At 42.0% G+C, this 20,189-nt stretch overlaps 1 protein-coding gene across 8 annotated transcripts in view; it reads right to left on the bottom strand.

The window, feature by feature from the left end:
• The window catches only part of ABLIM1 (actin binding LIM protein 1), a 312,371-nt gene that overhangs the window by 7,874 nt on the left and 284,308 nt on the right, over positions 1–20,189 (bottom strand). For 5 of the 8 annotated variants that reach the window (XM_048857014.2, XM_048857012.2, XM_048857010.2 and 2 more), the window contains 6 exons: positions 18,407–18,553; positions 15,877–16,064; positions 15,632–15,737; positions 13,551–13,615; positions 13,189–13,249; positions 5,079–7,310 (listed from right to left, as the gene is read on the bottom strand). In XM_048857014.2, the coding sequence (XP_048712971.2) occupies positions 7,273–7,310; positions 13,189–13,249; positions 13,551–13,615; positions 15,632–15,737; positions 15,877–16,064; positions 18,407–18,553 (605 nt within the window). In that variant the 3' untranslated portion in view covers positions 5,079–7,272. The other 3 variants (XM_048857017.2, XM_048857011.2, XM_075131064.1) reach the window with 3 other exon arrangements.

The raw sequence follows: 20,189 nt of genomic DNA, 5'->3' as shown, positions 1-20,189 counted from the left end.
TCCCTGGCTCCTCCGTAGCAGTTGGCAGGGGGGCTGGAACAATCCGTACAGTGGGAGTGCTGAGAGCTATTGAACCAAACAGTAAACCCTGTATATGATGGAAACCACTTCAAGCCAGCACCCCCAGCACCTATGGAATCTGGAACCGGCCACTGCCAGAGATGTGATACTGGATCGGAGCTCATGTTCCTATGATTATTGGATAATGATTTACCAATATCTGCCTTCTCATCAATTTATGAGCAAATACAACTGGACGCTTGAGCAGCTCTGTCAGTGAGGTTAAATGAGACATTCATATTCATTCCTCAATGCAGATTTGCAATTGCTATAGTATTTAACCCTTCGCCTTTGCTACCACCTCCGGAATCCTTCCTCTTGACAAATCTCCATTGCTAAGCAAGGCATTTCTGAGCAGGCTTCTTGGTTCTAATCAAGGGCCCACACTTCTACATTTGATTGTTCAAATGAGGAACAATAATAAACTTCAGTAGGAAAGTCTATTTAGGAACTTGCTTCCTTACCTCAAGCCGGGTTCTGTCTACATCCCGTAATATTTTATTTCGCCCTCTGTTGGTCACCATGAGCATTTCATATGGAAAAATCTGTTCGTGTATAAGAGGGATGGGGGGAGGAGGGGGAAGAGACATATTTACATTCAAAAACAAAGAACATATATGTATTCTTCACCCAACCACACAACCACTGTTCTTAGAAGGAAATTACAAATCTATAAAAAAACCCTTCAAGTTGCCTGAAATTGAAGTCCAGTCTGGCTTGAACAAATACTCCTTCGCTAACAAAATACCCACTCGACCACATTTCGTAGGTACAATACCCGTCAGCACCATTTTCAGAGATGTGTATATCCACACTTCCCACAGACTTATATAAAAGGTACAATATATACATTTGTTTTTAGCCACAAAGATGCATCTCTAGTCAATTTTTTGCCACTTGGTAAGTTAGCGTGGAGTTCATTTAGGTAAAAATATATATAGCATTCATGAACACTTTTGATGGTTGCAATAATTTGCACAGTTCTAAGGAAAAGAACTAATGTTTATTGTACTTCAACCACCACCATCACCTGAAAATAGTTAGAAAAAGTAGCATCTTTTAACAACTTTGTTAGTTACCACATCGGGCCTTGTGTTGAGTGAAATTTATCAGATGAATTATTTTCATGTTGTTTGTTGATTTGTTTACAAACAAATCACAGGTCGCCACTGTGCATTTTGACCTTGACATCGATGGATGGATTGCAGGAAAAGGTTTTGTAGAAGGTTTTGTACATGCCTTCCCCTTCTTTAACATGGCATACATCCATTCAATCTTCTATACAATATTTTATGAGGTTCTCTGGTTTGATTAATATTGTACTCAGTAGTCAGATATTCCACATTAATCAATTTTTGGGACTAAGGAAGATCATGCTCTTCATTTATTTGGACAGGTTTAATGCCACAGTTTTAAAATGAAAAGACTTGGAGCTTTTCCTGTCAGCTATTCCCTAATCAATCTGACCCAATCAAAATGATATGCCACAGAAAGGAATAAATAAAATTTGGTGCCTAAAATAAAGTGCTGGATTCACAGCCCTGGAAACTGAAGCCCTCTGTTTAGTTATCAAACATCTACAGCATAGACAGCAACAGTTCAGGTGTCCCTTTGCCGAGACACCTATGTGTCTTTGCCATAACTTAGAGAGACCATGTCTAAAGGTAATGGAACCTCTAATGGTCCATCTCCTATTGTCCATTTCACCTTTGGCCGCTCTGCTGAGCATGCCCACAGGCTTCTCAGTTAGGGCCTGACTCAACTCTTATTTAAGTTAATGTGAGTTTTAACATGGGCTTCAGTGCAAATTGGATTGGCCTTTATTGCCAGCTGTGGTGGTGGTTTTAGTGATGTGCATATTTGTCCACTGGGGAAAGGACAGAGACCACCAATTCCTCTCACAGAAACCGCTATGCAGCCAGCCAATGTTATAAATACGCTTAACGTTCTTAGAAATTAAGACTGTCCCTGGTGACAAAACTTTGTATTGTCCTGCCTCACTAAGTTCATTCTATAGTCACCAACTATCCCAACAAATTTTTCAGAAGCACAATAAATAAGATTCAGCCATAAATAAACATACCATTGAGTTTATTGTAGTTAATAACTTAAATCACGTGTACTTAACCATATCTTACAACCAGTATGTCTTAGTAGAATCTGACATTCTCATAATTGTACAATTAGTTCTACTTTATACTTTAAGAGTTACATTGTTTCTGTTCAACACTTAAAATAACTACAATATACAATTTTATATGAAAAAATGTAACTTGTCATAAAATAACCACAGTGAACACAGGGAAAGCTTATTTCAAAGGTTTGAGGTCATCATCACGTTTTATATTTAAAAATTCACTACATAGCATAGTTCATCAATCTTGGTTTCAGAATACACAAACTCTAATCCCCTTTTGAGGTACTCTTTGCTTGTTTCTATTGGGTGAAGTTTCGTGAAATTCACCAATTTCCACATCCCATATTTTTCATGGGCAATAAACACACATTTTGAGCCAGATCCTCAGCTCATTTAAGTTGGTGTTGGCAAGTTAATTGGGCTACACCAATTTACACTTGCTGAGAATCTGGCCCTACATGATTAAATGTCAACACAAACTAAACCTTTACTTCAGCAAAATTCCCATAAATTTTACCCTGAGGACAATGTCAGAATTTGCCACCCAAAGCAAGAATAACAGTTATTTAAAAGTGTATTGCCTGGGTCCATCAACAGAAATGGTGGCTGTAAGAGGTTATATTGCATCAAAGCAGGCATTATATTGCAGTAAGGAGCCAGAATAAAGCAGGATCTAGGGAGTGGTGAATTTCCCAAGGTAGATATATAAATATATTTTTAAAATATGCATTTCATTTAGGTCAAGGCTTATGAAGCCAGGGACAGGGCCTTCTATAATATGTCTGGTGCTGGCTCAGAAGCAGAAAAGGCAATGTTGTCTGCAAAAATTGCTGCTCACCCTAAAGGCAGAAACATCAACCCTTAGGATTTTGGCAAAATCATATTTTTTCAGCAGGTTAACCATCAATAGAGAAATATATACAATGTAAAACACAGCTCTAATTGAAGCCCTCCCACTATTAACACTCAGTTTCAGTCCCAAAATGCCTTTAGCCACAGTTGTAAAGTATTACATTTTATACCCAGGTGATACCATCCCTTTCTCAACAAACACCCTAAGAATCCTTCTTTTCAAAATTGAATTTAGGGCTGATGAAGGCAGGTGGACTGACAGCCCTGGAGATGTGAGTCTGTTATTCATTGTTAGAACAGGTACAGTAGGGCAGCAGCAGCGCAAGCTTCCCACCATCTGTCTCACTTCTCGAGCGCTTCAAAACTGGGCCTGTCCCATAAAATTCGGTAGAGGTGGCAGCTCAATGGCTAGGTGGATTACTTGGGTGCTCCAGCCTCTTTGCCTGCTTAAGACTTTGGCTTCTCTACTGAGGCTACCAACTCGGGGTCTCAGTTTGTGCCAGTTCAGGTGATAGCTAATTTGGGATGGTGCCATCTGCAGGCTTGGAAACGGACTAAGACTCCCCCGCAACTCCCAATTCATTTCTCATAAGCCACATTTCACATTAGCTGGTAACAATCTTCTCCCTGTGACTATTAACAGTAATGACCAAGAACAATGCCTCTCTTTACTTCCTTCACTATGTTTTACAGGAAAATCCAAGATATTGTAGGACCATAAGAGTTGAGCGTAATCTAGTCGCATGGGGATTAATGCACCTGGGTCACATGAGTCATGTGAATGTTCCATTTGAATACTGAGAAATGACGGATTTTGGTGAGCATGCTTCAGTCTAAATGTTTGTGTGGGAAGCGGAGGTACACCTAAGGAACATTCCTCTTGGTCACACGGGAGTCACCTGGAGATTATACAGGGCTTCTGCCAACTGGACAGGTAGCGGTGCCAATCTGTTACATACAGTACCGTCAAGGCAGGGGCAGTACTAATCCACAGCAAAAGATGCACTGCCGCTGTCCCTCGCCATTGTCTTTCAATTACTCTCGAAAAATAATGTTTTCATGCTTCCCTTTTGGCTCACTATACCAGTCAAACAGGATTAGAATGAAATGGAAAGAGAGAGTCTCAGAAAGGCAGTGAGCTTGGCTCAAAAGCAGAGGTGGGGAAAATGCATCTGTTTACTGCACCAGGCAGCTTCACATTATCTCTTAATAAGGAGAATGATCTCTTCTTACGGGTTAGCGTGCACCCCTAGAAAGGTGTGTTGCTATAACCCACAGGTTTCAGATGTACTGTAAGGTGAGGCATAACAGCTATGCTGATAACTGCATTTGTTTTACTAACAAGCAGCATACACAGTCGGGTAAGTTGGACAATGCCTGTGTATAAATGACTTCTCCTCCTGCTCCAATAACTTGAGTATCAAACCCTATTTAACTTTTAGGATCTGATGCTCATTTACACCAAGGCCTCTTTCCACAGCTGGAGTGGTATAAAGAGGCCCTAGTGTGAGAATTAAGCCCTTCCCTTTCCACTAATGCTCTGTAACTAACCCCGCCTCACTACAGTTAAACATGCCTGTTCCTGAGTTATGCGTCTATCCAGGTTTAAGCACTGTGGGTTCCTGCTGTTTTGGCTCTTTGAATCACAGCTGTGCAGGGAATGAGCTGCATTTGGCATCACTCAAGCACTTTCAGCCTCTCAGTGTTGCCCTTTGAAATCCCTCCTTGGGGCTGCACACTGTGGCTGCTCTTGTCCCTCCCCTGAAGCAGACAGGAGGCACACCCATGCAAGGTGAGGGCCAGCACAGAGGGAGAGATTTGGCACATAAGGAGCAATGATTGGGATGAGGGAAAGAGAAACAACAGGGACTCAAGACATTTCCTATAGTATCTCATCTGCAGTACATATTCAAACCTTCACTGTCTCGAAGGAAAATATTAGCTGCACTTGCCTTTGGTTCCAACATGTTAGGCATAGACACTCCTCTGTCCATTCTCATTCCGGGGACATGACCATCCGGGAGGGACTGCATCGGATACAGGTATACATCAGACACACAGGTTACACATACACACACACAGGGAAAAGGTACTTATGTAATGGTGAAAACAGAGGTGAATTTATGCTCAAACTTTCCTCAAATCTTAACAATTAATCTTAACATATGGAACAATGTCATAACTCCTGCTTATTATTTTTCTAAGGTGAGCTCTGGATCCCATCTCCAATTTTCGTTCCCTCAAAGGCTCTGATCTGCTCTCGGCTCAGTAGGCCTGGACATGGCTCACTGTGAAACCATCCATAGCACTCCCAATCAACCAGAGGGTTACTACAGAGTGGCCACACCTTTCCTGTCTCCATGGCTTCCTCTGTGGGCTTGCAGCTTGGAACCTCAACTCAGACATATGCGCCGAGTCCGCGGGTGCTCCAGGGCTGGAGCGCTGACGGGGAAAAATTGGTGGGTGCAGAGCACCCACCGGCAGCTCCCCGCCCCAGCTCACCTCCGCCTCCGCTCTGCCTCCACCTTCTCCCCTGAGTGGGCCACCGCATCCTGCTTCTCCCCACTCCCTCCCAGCGCTTGCGCTGCAAAACAGCACGGCAAGCCTGAGAGGGAGGGAGGGGGCAGGAGGAGGAACGTGGCGCGCTTGGGGAAGAGGCGGGGCCAGGGCAGGGATTTGGGGAGGGATCCAATAAGGGCAGGGAGGGGGCGGAGCCGAGGCACGAGCACCCACCGGCACCAGCGAAAGTTGGCGCCTGTGAACTCAGATCCCACACGACAATATGTCTGGGCACTATTAAACCACTGGGTCACGCTGCCCCTTGCAACTGTCACTTTATCACTTGGATAGTGTTAGAGTGTGGCTTTACTCTGAAAAAGTGACTGCAAAAATGGCACCATGAAATTCCACGCAAGTCTTTTTTCTCATAACAAACAGCACTCAGTTATATCCGATATGCTCAGCTGACAAGTAAAATGGTGTCATTTCTAACTGCAAACTCTACCTGTATGTGACAGTCAATCTGAGTTCTTTCCATTTCACACATCATCAGTAATAAAGGCTTTGCAGGTCCTATTACAAAGGCTCTGTTACATGTGTATCCTACTTTTCCATTTTATCTTCATGGACACCTGGGAAAACCTAATGCCTTTCCCACAGGAACAACTGATTGAAACTTAGGGCAACTCCCACGAAAGTCAATGGAAAGAGATTCTTTGACCTTAGTGGGAGTTAAATCGGGCATTTAATGAACAATTATGCTGAATATGTACCAGCATGAATAGACTCCAGTTTACACTCTGCTAGGTGTATTGGTTCTACAGTGATAGCAAGTGAAAAGTAGCTTCAACTTATTTTTGTCACACAGGCAGATTTTACTGGGAACGCACACAGGAGGCAGCTCTGGGTTAGGAAGGTGCCATTTCTACATAGTTACTGTTCATAGCATAGCCACACTTTAAGCACAATGCATGGCACGACAAATATATCTTGTAATCTGTTATCCTCTCACTGCAGATCCATCTTTGATACGGTACATAATCAATTTGCCCAAGTATTTAAATTATAATAATTATTTAGTATTTATATTGCCATAGCGCCTACAGGCCAGCCATGTTGGGGCTTCATTGTGCTAGGTGCTGTACAAATACATATAATTGTGAACATTCATTAAGATATGCAATGGCAAAAAGTTATCATTGGGATCTGGAGAGGAGGGGCTGGCACTTGCAAGAGCATCTACTGCTGGAAGATCTATGGTGACAGCATCATAGGAGACCACTGGCCAGCTTTCTCAGCTGGAGGGTGAATTCCATGTTCACAGCCACAGACGAAAAGGGAGAGTTTGGGGCTTGTAGTATGGAAGATGGGGGCCCCCAGAATGAAGAGGAATGTGTCTAGACCACCCTTTAGTTGGGACAAGACATGGGGAGAGAGAACCCATGCTCAGATGCCAAGAAGGAACCACTACAGATAACTTTCATTTCCACATCAATTAGCTTTACAAAGCAGGTCACAAAACTGGCGTGCGGGCCTCCTCACCCATACAGTTCTGGGGCTGTACCAGGAAGAATCTTAGCTGTGCCTGTCCCTTGTTGATACAAGTCTACATCGTTGATTATGCTTAAACATGCAGATAAACTGAAACAAATGTCTTAAAAAAACCCTTCCCTGTTGCAGTAATCCAGACTTGAATAACAGAGTGGATGTTTTTATCTCTGCTGTCAGTTGATGGATGAAAACCCGTACTCTACCTGGAAATCTGAAAAGCAAAGGGAAATCTTGTCAGCATTAGAATGCAGCAGAACATGGATTGGTCACAAACACCAAACAGAATATTTTAATTGTTCAGCGAAAGCAGTATCAGATCAGTTTGCAGCCTCCAGCAGACATCAGCTTGCTGTTCACCACTCTGACACTATTGATGTTTCTCAGAGACATTGGAAGATAGTTGCTATCAATTCACAAAAGGGTGCATTAGCTCCAGTAACTCATCTCCGCTTATTTTGTAATTAAACATGAAAGAGATAACAGTCTCTCTGTCCCAGTCAATCGACAGTGTTGGAACTGATGTGATGTACTGATATTGTTGGGGACAGATCAGATTTTTTGACTGACTTGAATCCAAAGGCCTGATCCAGTTTCTACTGAAGTCAAGGGAAAGATTTAAGGGAGAAGGGAATTAGAATCCAAGGCCTTATCCAAATGAGAAAACGGTACCAATTTAATGACATTGGTTTAGAAATTGGCTTAATTAAATCAGTGCAACATCCTATACATTAATTAAATCTAGGGCTGTCAAGCAATTAGAAAAAACTAATCACGATTAAATGCACTATTAAAGAATAATAGAATGCCATTTATTAAAATATTTTTGGATGTTTTCTACTTTTCAAATATATTGATTTTAATTACCACACAAAATACAAAGTGTACAGTGCTCACTTCATATTATTATTTTTGATTATAAATATTTGCCAGTAAAAAACAAAAGAAATAGTATTTTTCAATTCACCTAATACAAGTACTGTAATGCAATCTCTTTATCATGAAAGTTGAACTTACATATGTAGAATTATGTACAAAAAAACCCTGCATTCAAAAGTGAAACAATGTAAAACTTTAGAGCCTACAAGCCCATTCAGTCCTACTTCTTTTTCAGCCAATCAGTCAAACAAGTTCATTAACATTTGCAGGAGATAATGCTGCCCGCTTTTTGTTTACAGTGTCACCTGAAAGTGAGGACAGTTGTTCTCATGGTACTGTTGTAGCCGGCGTCGCAAGATATTTACATGCCAGATGCACTAAAGATTTATATGTCCCTTCATGCTTCAACCATCCTTCCAGAGGACATGCATCCATGCCAATGACAGGTTCTGCTCGACAATGATCCAAAGCAGTGCGGACTGATGCATATTCATTTTCATCATCTGAGTCAGATGCCACCAGCAGAAGGTTGATTTTCTTGTTGGGTGGTTCAGTTCTGTAGTTTCTGCATCGGAGTGTTGCTCCTTTAAGACTTCTGAAAAGATTCTCCACACCTCATCCCCCTCAGATTTTGGAAGGCACTTCAGATTCTTAAACCTTGGGTTGAGTGCTGTAACTATCTTTAGAAATCTCACATTGGTTCCCTTTTTGCGTTTCGTCAAATCTGCAGTGAAAGTGTTCTTAAAACGAACAACATTTGCTGGGTCATCATCCGAGACTGCTATAACATGAAATATATGGCAGAATGCAGGTAAAACAGGGCAGGGGACATACAATTCTCCTCCAAGGGGTTTAGTCAGAAAATTAATTAACACATTATTTTTAGTGAGCGTCATCAGCATGAAAGCATGTCCTCTGGAATGGTGGCCCAAGTATGAAGGGGCATACGAATGTTTAGCATATCTGGCACGGAAATACCTTGCCAGATATGCTACAAAAGTGCCATGTGCATGCCTGTTTTCACTTTCAGGTGACACTGTAAATAAGAAGTGGGAAGAATTATGTCCCGTAAATGTAAATACACTTGTTTGTCTTAGTGATTGGCTGAACAAGAAGTAGGACTGAGTGGACTTGTAGGCCCTAAAGTTTTACATTGTTTTGGGTTTTTTGAGTGCAGTTATGTAACAAAAAAAAAATCTGCATTTGTAAGTTGCACTTTCACAATAAAGAGATTGCACTACAGTACTTGTATGAGGTGAACTGAAAAATTGTTTATCATTTTTACAGCACAAATTTTTGTAATAAAAATAATAATATAAAGTGAGCACTGTACACTTTGTATTCTATGTTGTAACTGAAATAAATATATTTGAAAATGTAGAAAAACATCAAAAAATATTTAGTAAATTGCAATTGGTATTCTATTGTTTAACAGTGTGATTAAAAGTGTGATTAATCGTGATACATTTTTTAAATTGCGATTGATTTTTTTTGACTTAATCACATGAGTTAACTGCGATTAATTGACAGCCCTAGTTAAATCAGTACACGCTTCCTGTGCAAGTCCTAAGTCGTTATGGTAAAGAATATAAGCACTACGGCACAGATAGTAGAAATATATTTCTTGTGGGTCAATTCAAGTAATGTTCATAAGTGCAAAAGTGCAAATTATTATTTAAAATAATCACCATCAAAATATTAGTCTCTGCAAGTGCATTGAACTCCCACCACATCAGCAAACATGGCACTCCTATCGGCACTGCAGTACTGCTATGCCTCACAGAGCAAAGAGTAGGGACCCATCTGTCTCTCATGGGATTTTCTAACTGTCCCTGAGCCACAGAGTCTTACTGTAGATAGGTCTTGGGGGAACCTCACAAAAAGCTTATTCCAAACCTATTTGATTCAACTGGAAAACTTTCACTGAGTCAAAAATTGCAATGTTTCAAATGATACAAACATTTTTTGTGGACATTTTCAGACTGTTTGAAAAGGTATTTAAAAAAAAAAGAACGCAACAAATTCTTTTAGCTGGCTCTAAGGATTTTACAGTACAGATAGGATCAAAGAGTGAGACTGTCAAAGGGATCTACAGGAACTCCCACTGAAAGTCCGAAGCTGCACAACAAGATGATGGCAGAGCTGGGAACAGAACCCGGAAATCCTAACTAACCTTAGCCAGAGGCCCACTCCCCTAATGTGACATTTACAGAAAGTAAGTTCATATTCTCTGTGTACAGGGTACAAAATATACATGCAGTACTTAGCTACTCTGCTGCACGCTGTTATGCCGGACATTGGGCAGCGTCCCTTCACTTGCAGAGGAGAGCTGAATATCCAACAAAAACCACATTCTAGGAGTAGTGAAGAAAATGTCATAGGGAATAGGAGAGCTTTCAGCAAACTAACTCAGATGTACCAGACCAGTTGTCCATCCCTGGCTAGATCCATCTTGAGAAATACTGTATAATCATGCCTGGAGCAGTATATGCCTATTGATACATATAACATACTTCTGAACAATCCCTAAAGCCTTTAGCACATGCAGAATTTGCTGTTTGACTTTTTAGTACTAAGGAGGAGGACTGTCTGTCTCCATATTTAGTAGAAATGCAGATATTAAAAAGTACCAGTTGTTCCTGTTCTGATGTGTATAACAAAAGTCAGAGAGAAGAAAACAAGTGTAGGCTCTGCACTGTTTAATACAGATGAGGCCCAGAGAAGCTGGTTTGATTTTCATCCTGTAGGCTTCTCCATCAACTGACTGATTCATCCAGTCTCCTGATGTTTTACAAGGCTATGAAGTGCTATGAAATACCTGACATGCTTTGTAGGTCTAAGATAGCTCACTGAAACTCCTAGATGATACATTTCTGAACACAAATGGCTGGGTCCACACATATGGGACCAGCATTTCTGCTTGAATGCACTGAAGGTTATCCCAAGAGGTTCCTCACTTGTCAGATAAGCAGTTAACCTCACTGGCACTAGGACCTGGGATTTCCCAACATTAAGACCTTTTGGAAAATGGGAGAAACCACAATAAATAGCAGAACGCAGCTCAACAAACCCAGCTGCATCATGTAATGTGGCCTGAGTTCACAGTCCCATCCATTTTCTAAGCCTAAGATTACATGACAACTTCAGCCATGTTTTTGTAGCCAGGTCATGACACCCGCATCAGACCTGTTACCACAAACAGGTTGAGCTGTGAGCACTCATGAGCTTTTTGCTCAGTGCAACCATGTGTCAACCTTGACTGAGCATCCACACCCCCATCAATATCTGACAGTGTTTGCATTATGGGAAAATCAGAGAACCTCTGAGTTCTGGGTTGGGAGCTACACAGGGCAGTACCAGCAGCACATGGGACAAAGCATTCTGGAGTGTTCTACCGAAGAGTAGGGAGGAAGGAAGTCTGGCCAGTCCAGTTACACCAGCCTGGTTGCGGGACCCATAGGAGCAGAAAATAATATTATGATCTCCTGAGACATTGATGAGCCAGCCAAGCCCACTGTCCTGCATGACACATGGTTAGTTGTCACCATTACTAACCATGTAGTTAACAAAAAGAAAAGGAGTACTTGTGGCACCTTAGAGACTAACCAATTTATTTGAGCATAAGCTTTCGTCAGCTACAGCTCACTTCATCGGATGCATACTGTGGAAACTGCAGAAGACATTATATACACAGAGACCATGAAACAATACCTCCTACCACCCCACTCTCCTACTGGTAATACCTTATCTAAAGTGATCACTCTCCTTACAATGTGTATGATAATCAAGTTGGGCCATTTCCAGCACAAATCCAGGTTTTCTCACCCTCCGCCCCCCAACACACACACAGACTAACACGGCTGTTACTCTGAAACATGTAGTTAACGTGATTCATGGGAATGCAAACCTTGTTTTAAAACTAACCATTTTTTACATGCTCATTTACAAGTTAGAGTGCAGATAGAACCTGATTCATAGTTGAAAAGCTGAATGAAGGACACCTTCCCTTCTCCTTCCCCATACTACAGTAATGTTCCCTGGCTGAAGAGGCCTACGTGGGACTCTCTTCACGGCCCCAAAAGGCTACTCCAAGAAGAGGTATGTCATGTTGCCACTGCCCCTGAGGTTCTCCTGGAGGTTGCCAGTTTATGGAGCACGTCACTGGCAGCACGACTGCCGAAGTGACTGGGTTGGCCCTCAAAAGGTGAAGTTAAAAAAATGTTTTAAAAGGACAAAGTGTTTCTCCTGCTTCAGAGAGGATTAACTCCCCTGGAAATCTTGCGTCACTTCATGCTTTGGCACCTGCGTGCCATAATCAATGCAACTTCTGACAAACTGCAGTAATGGCAAGCGATGTATACAAAGGGCCCAATTCCAGTCTCACTCTCAGCACTTGTACACATCGTAGCCAGTGGAGTTACTCCTGATTTACACCAGCATCGCAGAGATGGGAACCAGACCCAATACACTCGTGTGCCCGAGCTTTCAGATTGAACCAGAGACATGGACACGTTGGCCACTGCAGTCCCAGACTCAATTGTAAGCTAAGAAACGGAGCCCACACCTCTGAGCAGCAGCTCAGGGAGTGCTTTGTAACAGCACCTTGTCATTTGTACCTGGTACATTTCTCACAACAGAAACAACAACAATATGGAGAATGACTCTCGGGCTTTGTGTGTTCAAAGCACTTTGTAAATATTAATCATCAACACATTTTACTGATGAGGAGACTGGGGCACAGGCAGGTTACATGTCTGGCCCGAAGTCACACAGCAAGCCAGTGGCAGAGCTGGGATTAAAATTTAGCACTCCCTGGCTCCCAACCTTGTGGCTCATGGTTGCAGACCATGCTGCTCATGGTGTATAATTTGCAGCTCTATAATATAGCAAAACAGAACTCAGTGCACATCCCTGAATAAATACATAAGGTTTGATTCTCATTTGCACTGAGACCCCTTTGCACTGCTAGAACAGATCCTTGCTGTAAATGAGACTCTACCCCATAAAGTGGTTAGGAAAAAAAATGCTGACAAATGTCTGCACATTTTACGTTAACTCTGGAGTTTACCGGACAGAGGTAAAAATTGAGACGCAGACAGGAGACCAACCACATTTGCTGCCTTAAAAAGGAACAGCAGAAACCAAAGCGAGTGTCACAGTTCACTCAGGGACCAAAGCAAAACAAGAAAAAAACAAAAACAACTCAGTCTTACCTCGAACACCACTGCTCACATCCCCATAACTATTGTACTGACCGAAGTCTGTAGACACAGGCTGTAACAGGAAGGAAAACACGGACATGTGAATGCACAGTTGACATATATATGACTGTGCAGGTATTTCTCATACAAAGGCCTTCAGCTCTCAGGTCATGCTGCACAGCACACATCACTAGCAGAATCTAGTCAATGGGGAGGGGCAAGGCTCCTGGTAGCAGGTGGCTTTTGTTCTGCTGATGTTAGTTTTAAAAGAAAGATTGATCCAATTTAGAGACCTGATGGGATCAGTAAGGTAATAAATACCCAGACTGTATATTAACTCCACCTTCTGCTTTTCCACACTGCTGCCATCTTACCCTGTGCAGTCCATTTCTTCCATAGCCAGGGAGGGAGGAGGTTTTGGAGGCCGAGACATGTGAGGCTGAATGAGAAGGAGAGAAAAGTCCATTAAAACGCCAAAAATCCACTGGAAACTCAAAGTCAGAACATTTGGGGAAGCAGTTCTCAACCCCAAAGTGGGTTGTGACCCCATTTTAATGGGGTCACCAGGGCTGGCGTTAGATTTGCTGGGGCCTGGGATGGAAGCCGAAGTCCAAGCCCCACCGCCCAGGGCTTCAGCCGAAGCCCAAGGGCTTCTTCAGCCCTGGATGGTGGGGCTCAGGTTGCAGTCTCCCTGCCAGGGCTGAAGCCCTCGAGCTTCGGCTTTGGCCCCGCTCCCAGGGCAGCAGTGCTCTGGCTTTGGCCAACCCACCTGGGGCGGCAGTGCTCGGGCTTCCCAGGGCCGTGTAGTAATTTTTGTTGTCAGAAGGGGCAGTGATACAATGAAGTCTGAGAAACGGCATAGACTTTGGAAAGCAAACATTGACAACCTGGCTAAGAGAGCCAAATATGTACCCAACCACATGACTTCATTGGGAGTAGGATTCGAGTGAGTAGTAATGGTTGAACCTCAACCAGTTGGGGGCTTTGGCTTGGTTAAGCATCTAGCTTCAAAGCTTATCCCAGCTGGGTTAGGAAATCTTGCATGACCAGACGACAGGTTCCACCACTCTTGGTTTCATCTAAAATAGCAAGGAAACAGGCTTTCCTGTGGTACCATGGTGCTTCTGCTTAACGTCTTAGCTGATGCCAGAAAGTGCAGCGGCACGATGGCATTTCTTTGGCTTTCAGTTTTAAGTGGGTGGTCATATGGTCCTACAGTAGTGCCTCCGAAGTTAACATTGTAATTCATTTTCCATTACAGGGACTTTCTTCTCTCTTCCCCACAATTAGCATCCCTCTCCACTTCGTCAGACACCCAGAAATGTTGCCCTTGCGGTCTCTGGTTAAGGAAACATTTAAAAAAAACAGGAGGAAGTACAAAGGACAAGATGTTCTGGAGATAAGGGATGTCGACGAAGGCACTAATTTGTCTGACCAGCAGTCCACAGATCTCACACAAGGCAGAGGTGTTGCAGATTAGCACTGATGTAACGGTATAGAGGGGCACGGAGAGGTTTCCATTAAGGTGACTCTCTAGCCAGTGCATTTGCTCATCTTTGTGAGCTCTGATATTATTAGAAAGACGCCAGCCCTGTGACCATGAAAGGTCACAGGAGAGATCTGAGCCCTAGCCTGGTCCTTCTCTCCCTGACCAATAGGGGCTTGCAGTGCTGTAGAGACAGCCTACTCATATAACATGGAAGAACAGAGAGTTTTATCTTGCTGTGCAGCCATCCACGAGAACGATGGAATAGTGGCAATGACAGGTTCCACAGGGAGCTGCTCTTGATTTTTCTTGGCTTGGAGCAGACTTATGATGCAGGGCCCTGAGGGCAAGGAGAATGAAGTAAAACAGGTGAGGAATAATCCTTGGAGCTCTGAGAAGGGCACAAAAGTGCACCAGGGATAAAAGAATATATTAAAAATATATATACAAAAAAAGGCCAAACTCTTGGCTGCATCACTGACCTCCCTGTAAGCAAACAGTTAAGGACAGCTGATACTTTTGCCTTTTCTCCGGAATGTAATGCATCCGATTGAAATGCTAGCTTAGATAGACAGACATTGACTCGCTAGGATCTAGCACTTTGGAATGTGTTGCCCTGCTCTCTGATTTCCTCTTCCCCTGTGGGAAAGGTTAAAAGGCTATGTGAAGCTCAAGTTTAGGCAAGGTGTGTTTAGTTTGTTGTAATTTAATAAGCTAGCCCACTAGTTTGTGATAAGTGTCCGCAGTGCAGTTACCAGGGCCAAACTTTCCATCACACATTATGTATATAAGGAGTTATTCCTCCAAGAAGTTCCTTCTAAAATCCTCAATTTAATATTATTTCTAGATTAAACAATAAAGCCAACAGGTATAGACCAAGATTTTCAGGAGTGAAAGCCCAGGATCCAGGCACACACCACGTGGGCTTCCATGGACCACTTAGAGATAGTTTTCACCTCTGTTGCTTACATGAATTAACTGGAGAATCATAGCGACTGGCTGAAAGAGCTGGCCTATCGCGAGTCTCCTTTTCCATTTCTTCTTTTAGTATCAATTGCCCCAGACCAGAGTTAAGCTATAAATGGGAAGAAGAAAAAAAATATAGATAAGCAAAATACGATGGTGGATCGGTTTATTAACGCAGTTGAAATTGCTTAGGAAAAGTCTGTCCATGGTGCACAGTGGAAATAGTATTAAGAGAAGCCAATAACAACCTTCATAAGCTGGTCCTCCTGTAGCTGCCGACGTCTCTGTAGCTCTTCATCTTCTTCCTCTCTGCCACTTGATCTGCGCCTCATGTCGGCTCCTGCTTCCATAAAACCATGGTACAAAGAGAGCTTTCTCACATCAGCCCCACCACACCAGGGACGTAAGGGCGACTGCACAGTATGACCTAACTTAGCTTGTTAAATAAATAAAAAATAAATAAATGCAAAGATTGCCAGCAGCTTCCAAAGCCTTTTCAAAATCCACCCTTAATCCAAATGAACTCTGAGCGAGTCCACCCACTGCCATCACCCTTCTGGGTTCACGCTATCCACAGCGAGAAGTTATACTAAACAGAACACGGGTTCCCAAACTGTTTAGGCTTCCTTATCAGTTTAGACTTCGAAACCCTTGGTTGCACTAGGCAGTGCACCCCAGCTCCCAAAAATATGCACATGCTCTAACTAGAAATGGAGTTTGGGCTACTCCAAAATCCACTTACACAGCAATGAGGCTGGAGCTGTTTGAAGTCCCAGTTTCACCACTGCAAGATTGGAGTTTGGAGTAGCTAAAGCTTCACACTTGCTTAGAACACGCACAAGTGAATAGAAGGGAAGCAGCAGTGGTGTTCCAGGACCTAGCACAGAGGCTTGCCATCAGCTTACCAGAGAGGGGAAGCCTCGATCACCAGTCACAGAGGCTTGAATTTAAAAGCGCTGGTACCTGTACCAAAATGGCCGAGAACAATAGGCCTGATTCTCATTTACACAAAGGCCACTTTACACCACACTGACAGCATGGAGGGGTCTCCGAGTAGGTATGAATTATATTCAATCCACTCTGTGGATTTAGACCGCCAAAGTAAAGCAGCTGTAGAGTAAATGAGAACCAGGTTCAATGATTTTTTAGAACATAGTCATGAACAGGTTACAGGCAGTTTCGATGACAGCAGTAGTCTCCCTCTGTGGGCCAAATCCTGAATTCCTGACTAATTTTTCAATCAGTCCTAATTCAGTCAAAGTTCTCATTATTACCAAATGGGAGTTTCTGAGTAAAAACCAAACCCTGCAACTGAACCATTAGGATGCTTAAATTCAACACAATATTATACAGGGAACTGGAAAATGGAGCTAGTGTGGAGGTAGCTAAAAAGTTACAGAGGTTAAGATTTGTTGGCTAAACATGCCATTTCCCCCCGTCTTTCTGTAGAGTTTTCTGCAGAATAGTAGGAATACACATTTTTTATTTTTCAATTGTTCGGTCCAGTTTAGCTCTGCAGGGAAAACATCACACTCAGTAAATCAGGCATCCAACCTAAATACAGACTCAAGAGTTTGTTTTTAAGCATGTCAAATAATATGTAAATGATCCACTTATTGCTGAGTACAGAAAAGCCCTGAGTGCATTAGGGCCAATATAGTTTCTGCACAGTCATGTTTAGTTTCTCAGGAAAAATAGAGCAACCTGAGAGCCAGTGTATGGAGCAATTTTATTTAAAATAGTAACAATCAAGATGCAGTCCATTGGCAGGTGGGTAATGGACTGGGAGGAGGTGATGACCCATCACAGACAAATAACACATTATGTTATAGTTATCATAGGTGTTATAATGAAAGATTAAAAATACCCATGAATTATCGATTTGATGTCACAGGTTGTGAAGTCTCAATTGGCATGTAGAAGGTATTTCTAGTGAACTGATTCCCTCTACATTAGCCATTCATATTATTTGCCTCATCTCACACCACTGAATTCCTAACCCTTGTTACAGGTCTGTGAACAGTTACATGGAATGTACTGTTGAGTGTCAAACTCTTCACACAAAACTGAAATAACCAACCTAAAGAGTTTCCTTTGTGCATCTCTAAAGAAGTAATGTTTAAATTAGCTGCCTAGCATCCCTCCTGGTCAGGAATCATCACAAGCACAAAGCAAAAGACAAATAAAAAAAAAGATTGTGTATGTGATTCAAAGAAAACACAATGAATGAGACACCTGCAGTGTAATAACATGGAAAAGAAAGATCTACATTCTGTGGATGCGTTGTAGATGAGAAATACAACTTTTACGCTGGTCTCATTCAGAAGGTATCTGTGCAATGACTGTTCCTTCACAGTGCTCATCATTGCCACAGAAAAAGCTCCATGGCCAGAGAAATGACATGTTTTACAAATACATTTACTGTTAGCATAGAACTAGAATGTGAAATAAATAATAACTGAAAGAAGTCAGGCTTCTATGATGCATTCAAGACATTGAACCGTCCATAACCAATTGCACAGTATATATCTCCTCTATGGGAGAATGTCCATGTTAACAGTCCCAAAGTTCTTTTATAAGACCTGTTTTCTTTGCTATTATTATTTACAGCACAGGCATGCACAGAGGCCCCAATCAGATTCAAGGCCTCAATGTGCTATGGGGTGAACAGGGGTAGACACAGTTCCTGCTCCCGAGAGCTTACAGTTTCAATATTAATCTGATTTATTTATATGTACCTCTTAATCCATGTCACTTAGTTCATTGTTTTTTGCATACCTACAGCCGCAAGTGAGGGAGGACCTGGCCAGTGGTCTGTCTCAATCTTTGGTATCTCGTTGGGTGCTGGAGCATGGGCTGCTGGGAACTTGGAGGACTTGATGATATCCTCGGAGGACTTGGTCTGTGCTGCCAAAGCAGTTGCATCTAGATGGCAATCAGGGGAACTTAGCTATGTTATAGCCTACATCAGTGTCATGGTTTCCCTTACTTCGTTAATATTTTATACTCTACAGCACTTCAGTTATTAAAAGTGTATGCACTGATCTTTTGGCTTCCTAGTTTCAGCTTGCAGTACATTAAATTCTTCCCCGCACTAATGTCTTAGAATCAAATCTATGCTCTCCCCCTCTGCACAAAATACAGGATTTCATTGGAGTAGCACCCAGTTAAAATGATTAGACAGATAGAGGGAACTCAGGCAAATATGTCAAGCAGTATTTCGCTATATCTCCTGATGATAGCTGATCATTAATGAAGCCTTCAGTGTGGTGGCTTGTCTTCCCTTTAGGGCAAGAAACCAGGAATAGTTCAGTGGAGTTGCACTAATTTTAATTCCACCACATGCTTCTGTGAAAAACTGCAACAGCGAAGGGGTCTGTAGCAAGTAGAGAAAGGTGTTTATCACTCGAATATCTCTGCTGCATCTAGTAACTCATTCATGTTCAGTAACAAAAGTGAGCTTGAGTTTAGTAATAAACGTTAAATTCTGTTCAGATCCACTCTGCAGGGAGAGAGTCTTCAGAAATGAAATTTACCACTGTACTATATTTACATTATATTTATATTTAATGTAACAGGAATTCCAGAGTCTTATCTCAGCAGTGTGGCACAAATCTAAAATTCAAATCTGAGCCAAAGTCTTTTAAAATGATCATATAATGCGGGGATGTGCATTGTGGTTTTTATTTGTTAACCTTAGACAAAAAAAAAATAAAATCGAGTGTTTACTTTGTATTAAAAACACCCTTGTTACTTCTTAAAATGCAAAATATCAGCCTCGGTCAAGTAATTTTATTTTTGATCAAATCAGAAGATGATCCCTGGACCTACTTTTATTGAAAGACGTCTGCAACTAGGAAGCTAAGGCAGATGTTTTTCAAAAACGGATTCATTCCATTTTAATGTTTATGGCTTTAGTCTGAGATCCTGGCTGGAATGATGTAGTTGGGGATTGCTCCTGCTTTGAGCAGGGGGTTGGATTAGACGATCTCCTGAGGTCCCTTCCAACCCTGATATTCTATGATTCTATGATTGTCAAAGCAACATAAGGAATTGGGATGCCCTTATTCCCATTAAAATTAACAGGAATTTCATATTCAAATCCTTTAGGCAGCTTTGAAAATATCTGCCTTACTGTGTATTGGGAATGTTGGCAATTTTAAGGTAGAGAAGGTTCTATGCATAAACATACAGAAATCTGGAAAAGGTGGTCAGGGGATAACAAAAGCATGACTTCAAACAGTACTGTATTACAATTGGTGAGGTCAGTGGTTAAACATTCACATGTTAATGGGAGGGTGAGAAGACACATTAAAACCATAAAAACCAAAAAATAATATTAAGAACATTTTTAAAATGAGAATATGGTTTAAAAATAATTTTTTTTAAAAGAGGCTCTAAACCTGCAGTAATGGGACTCCGGTTTCTAATCTAGGTCTCCATATTTTTTCTTCCTTGTGAGCTCAGCTGCTCTCTATTAGCTGCTCATCTAAAACTTATGATTCTGTCCATCTGTTACCTAATCCTACAAAGAAACTATACTGATTGGTGTCGGATCTCT

This window comes from Caretta caretta, chromosome 7 (genome assembly GCF_965140235.1).
Source record: "Caretta caretta isolate rCarCar2 chromosome 7, rCarCar1.hap1, whole genome shotgun sequence".
Lineage (NCBI taxonomy): Eukaryota > Metazoa > Chordata > Testudines > Cheloniidae > Caretta > Caretta caretta.
The sequence above is the reverse complement of the archived record's forward strand: the minus strand, read 5'-3'. Positions and strand labels throughout refer to the sequence as shown.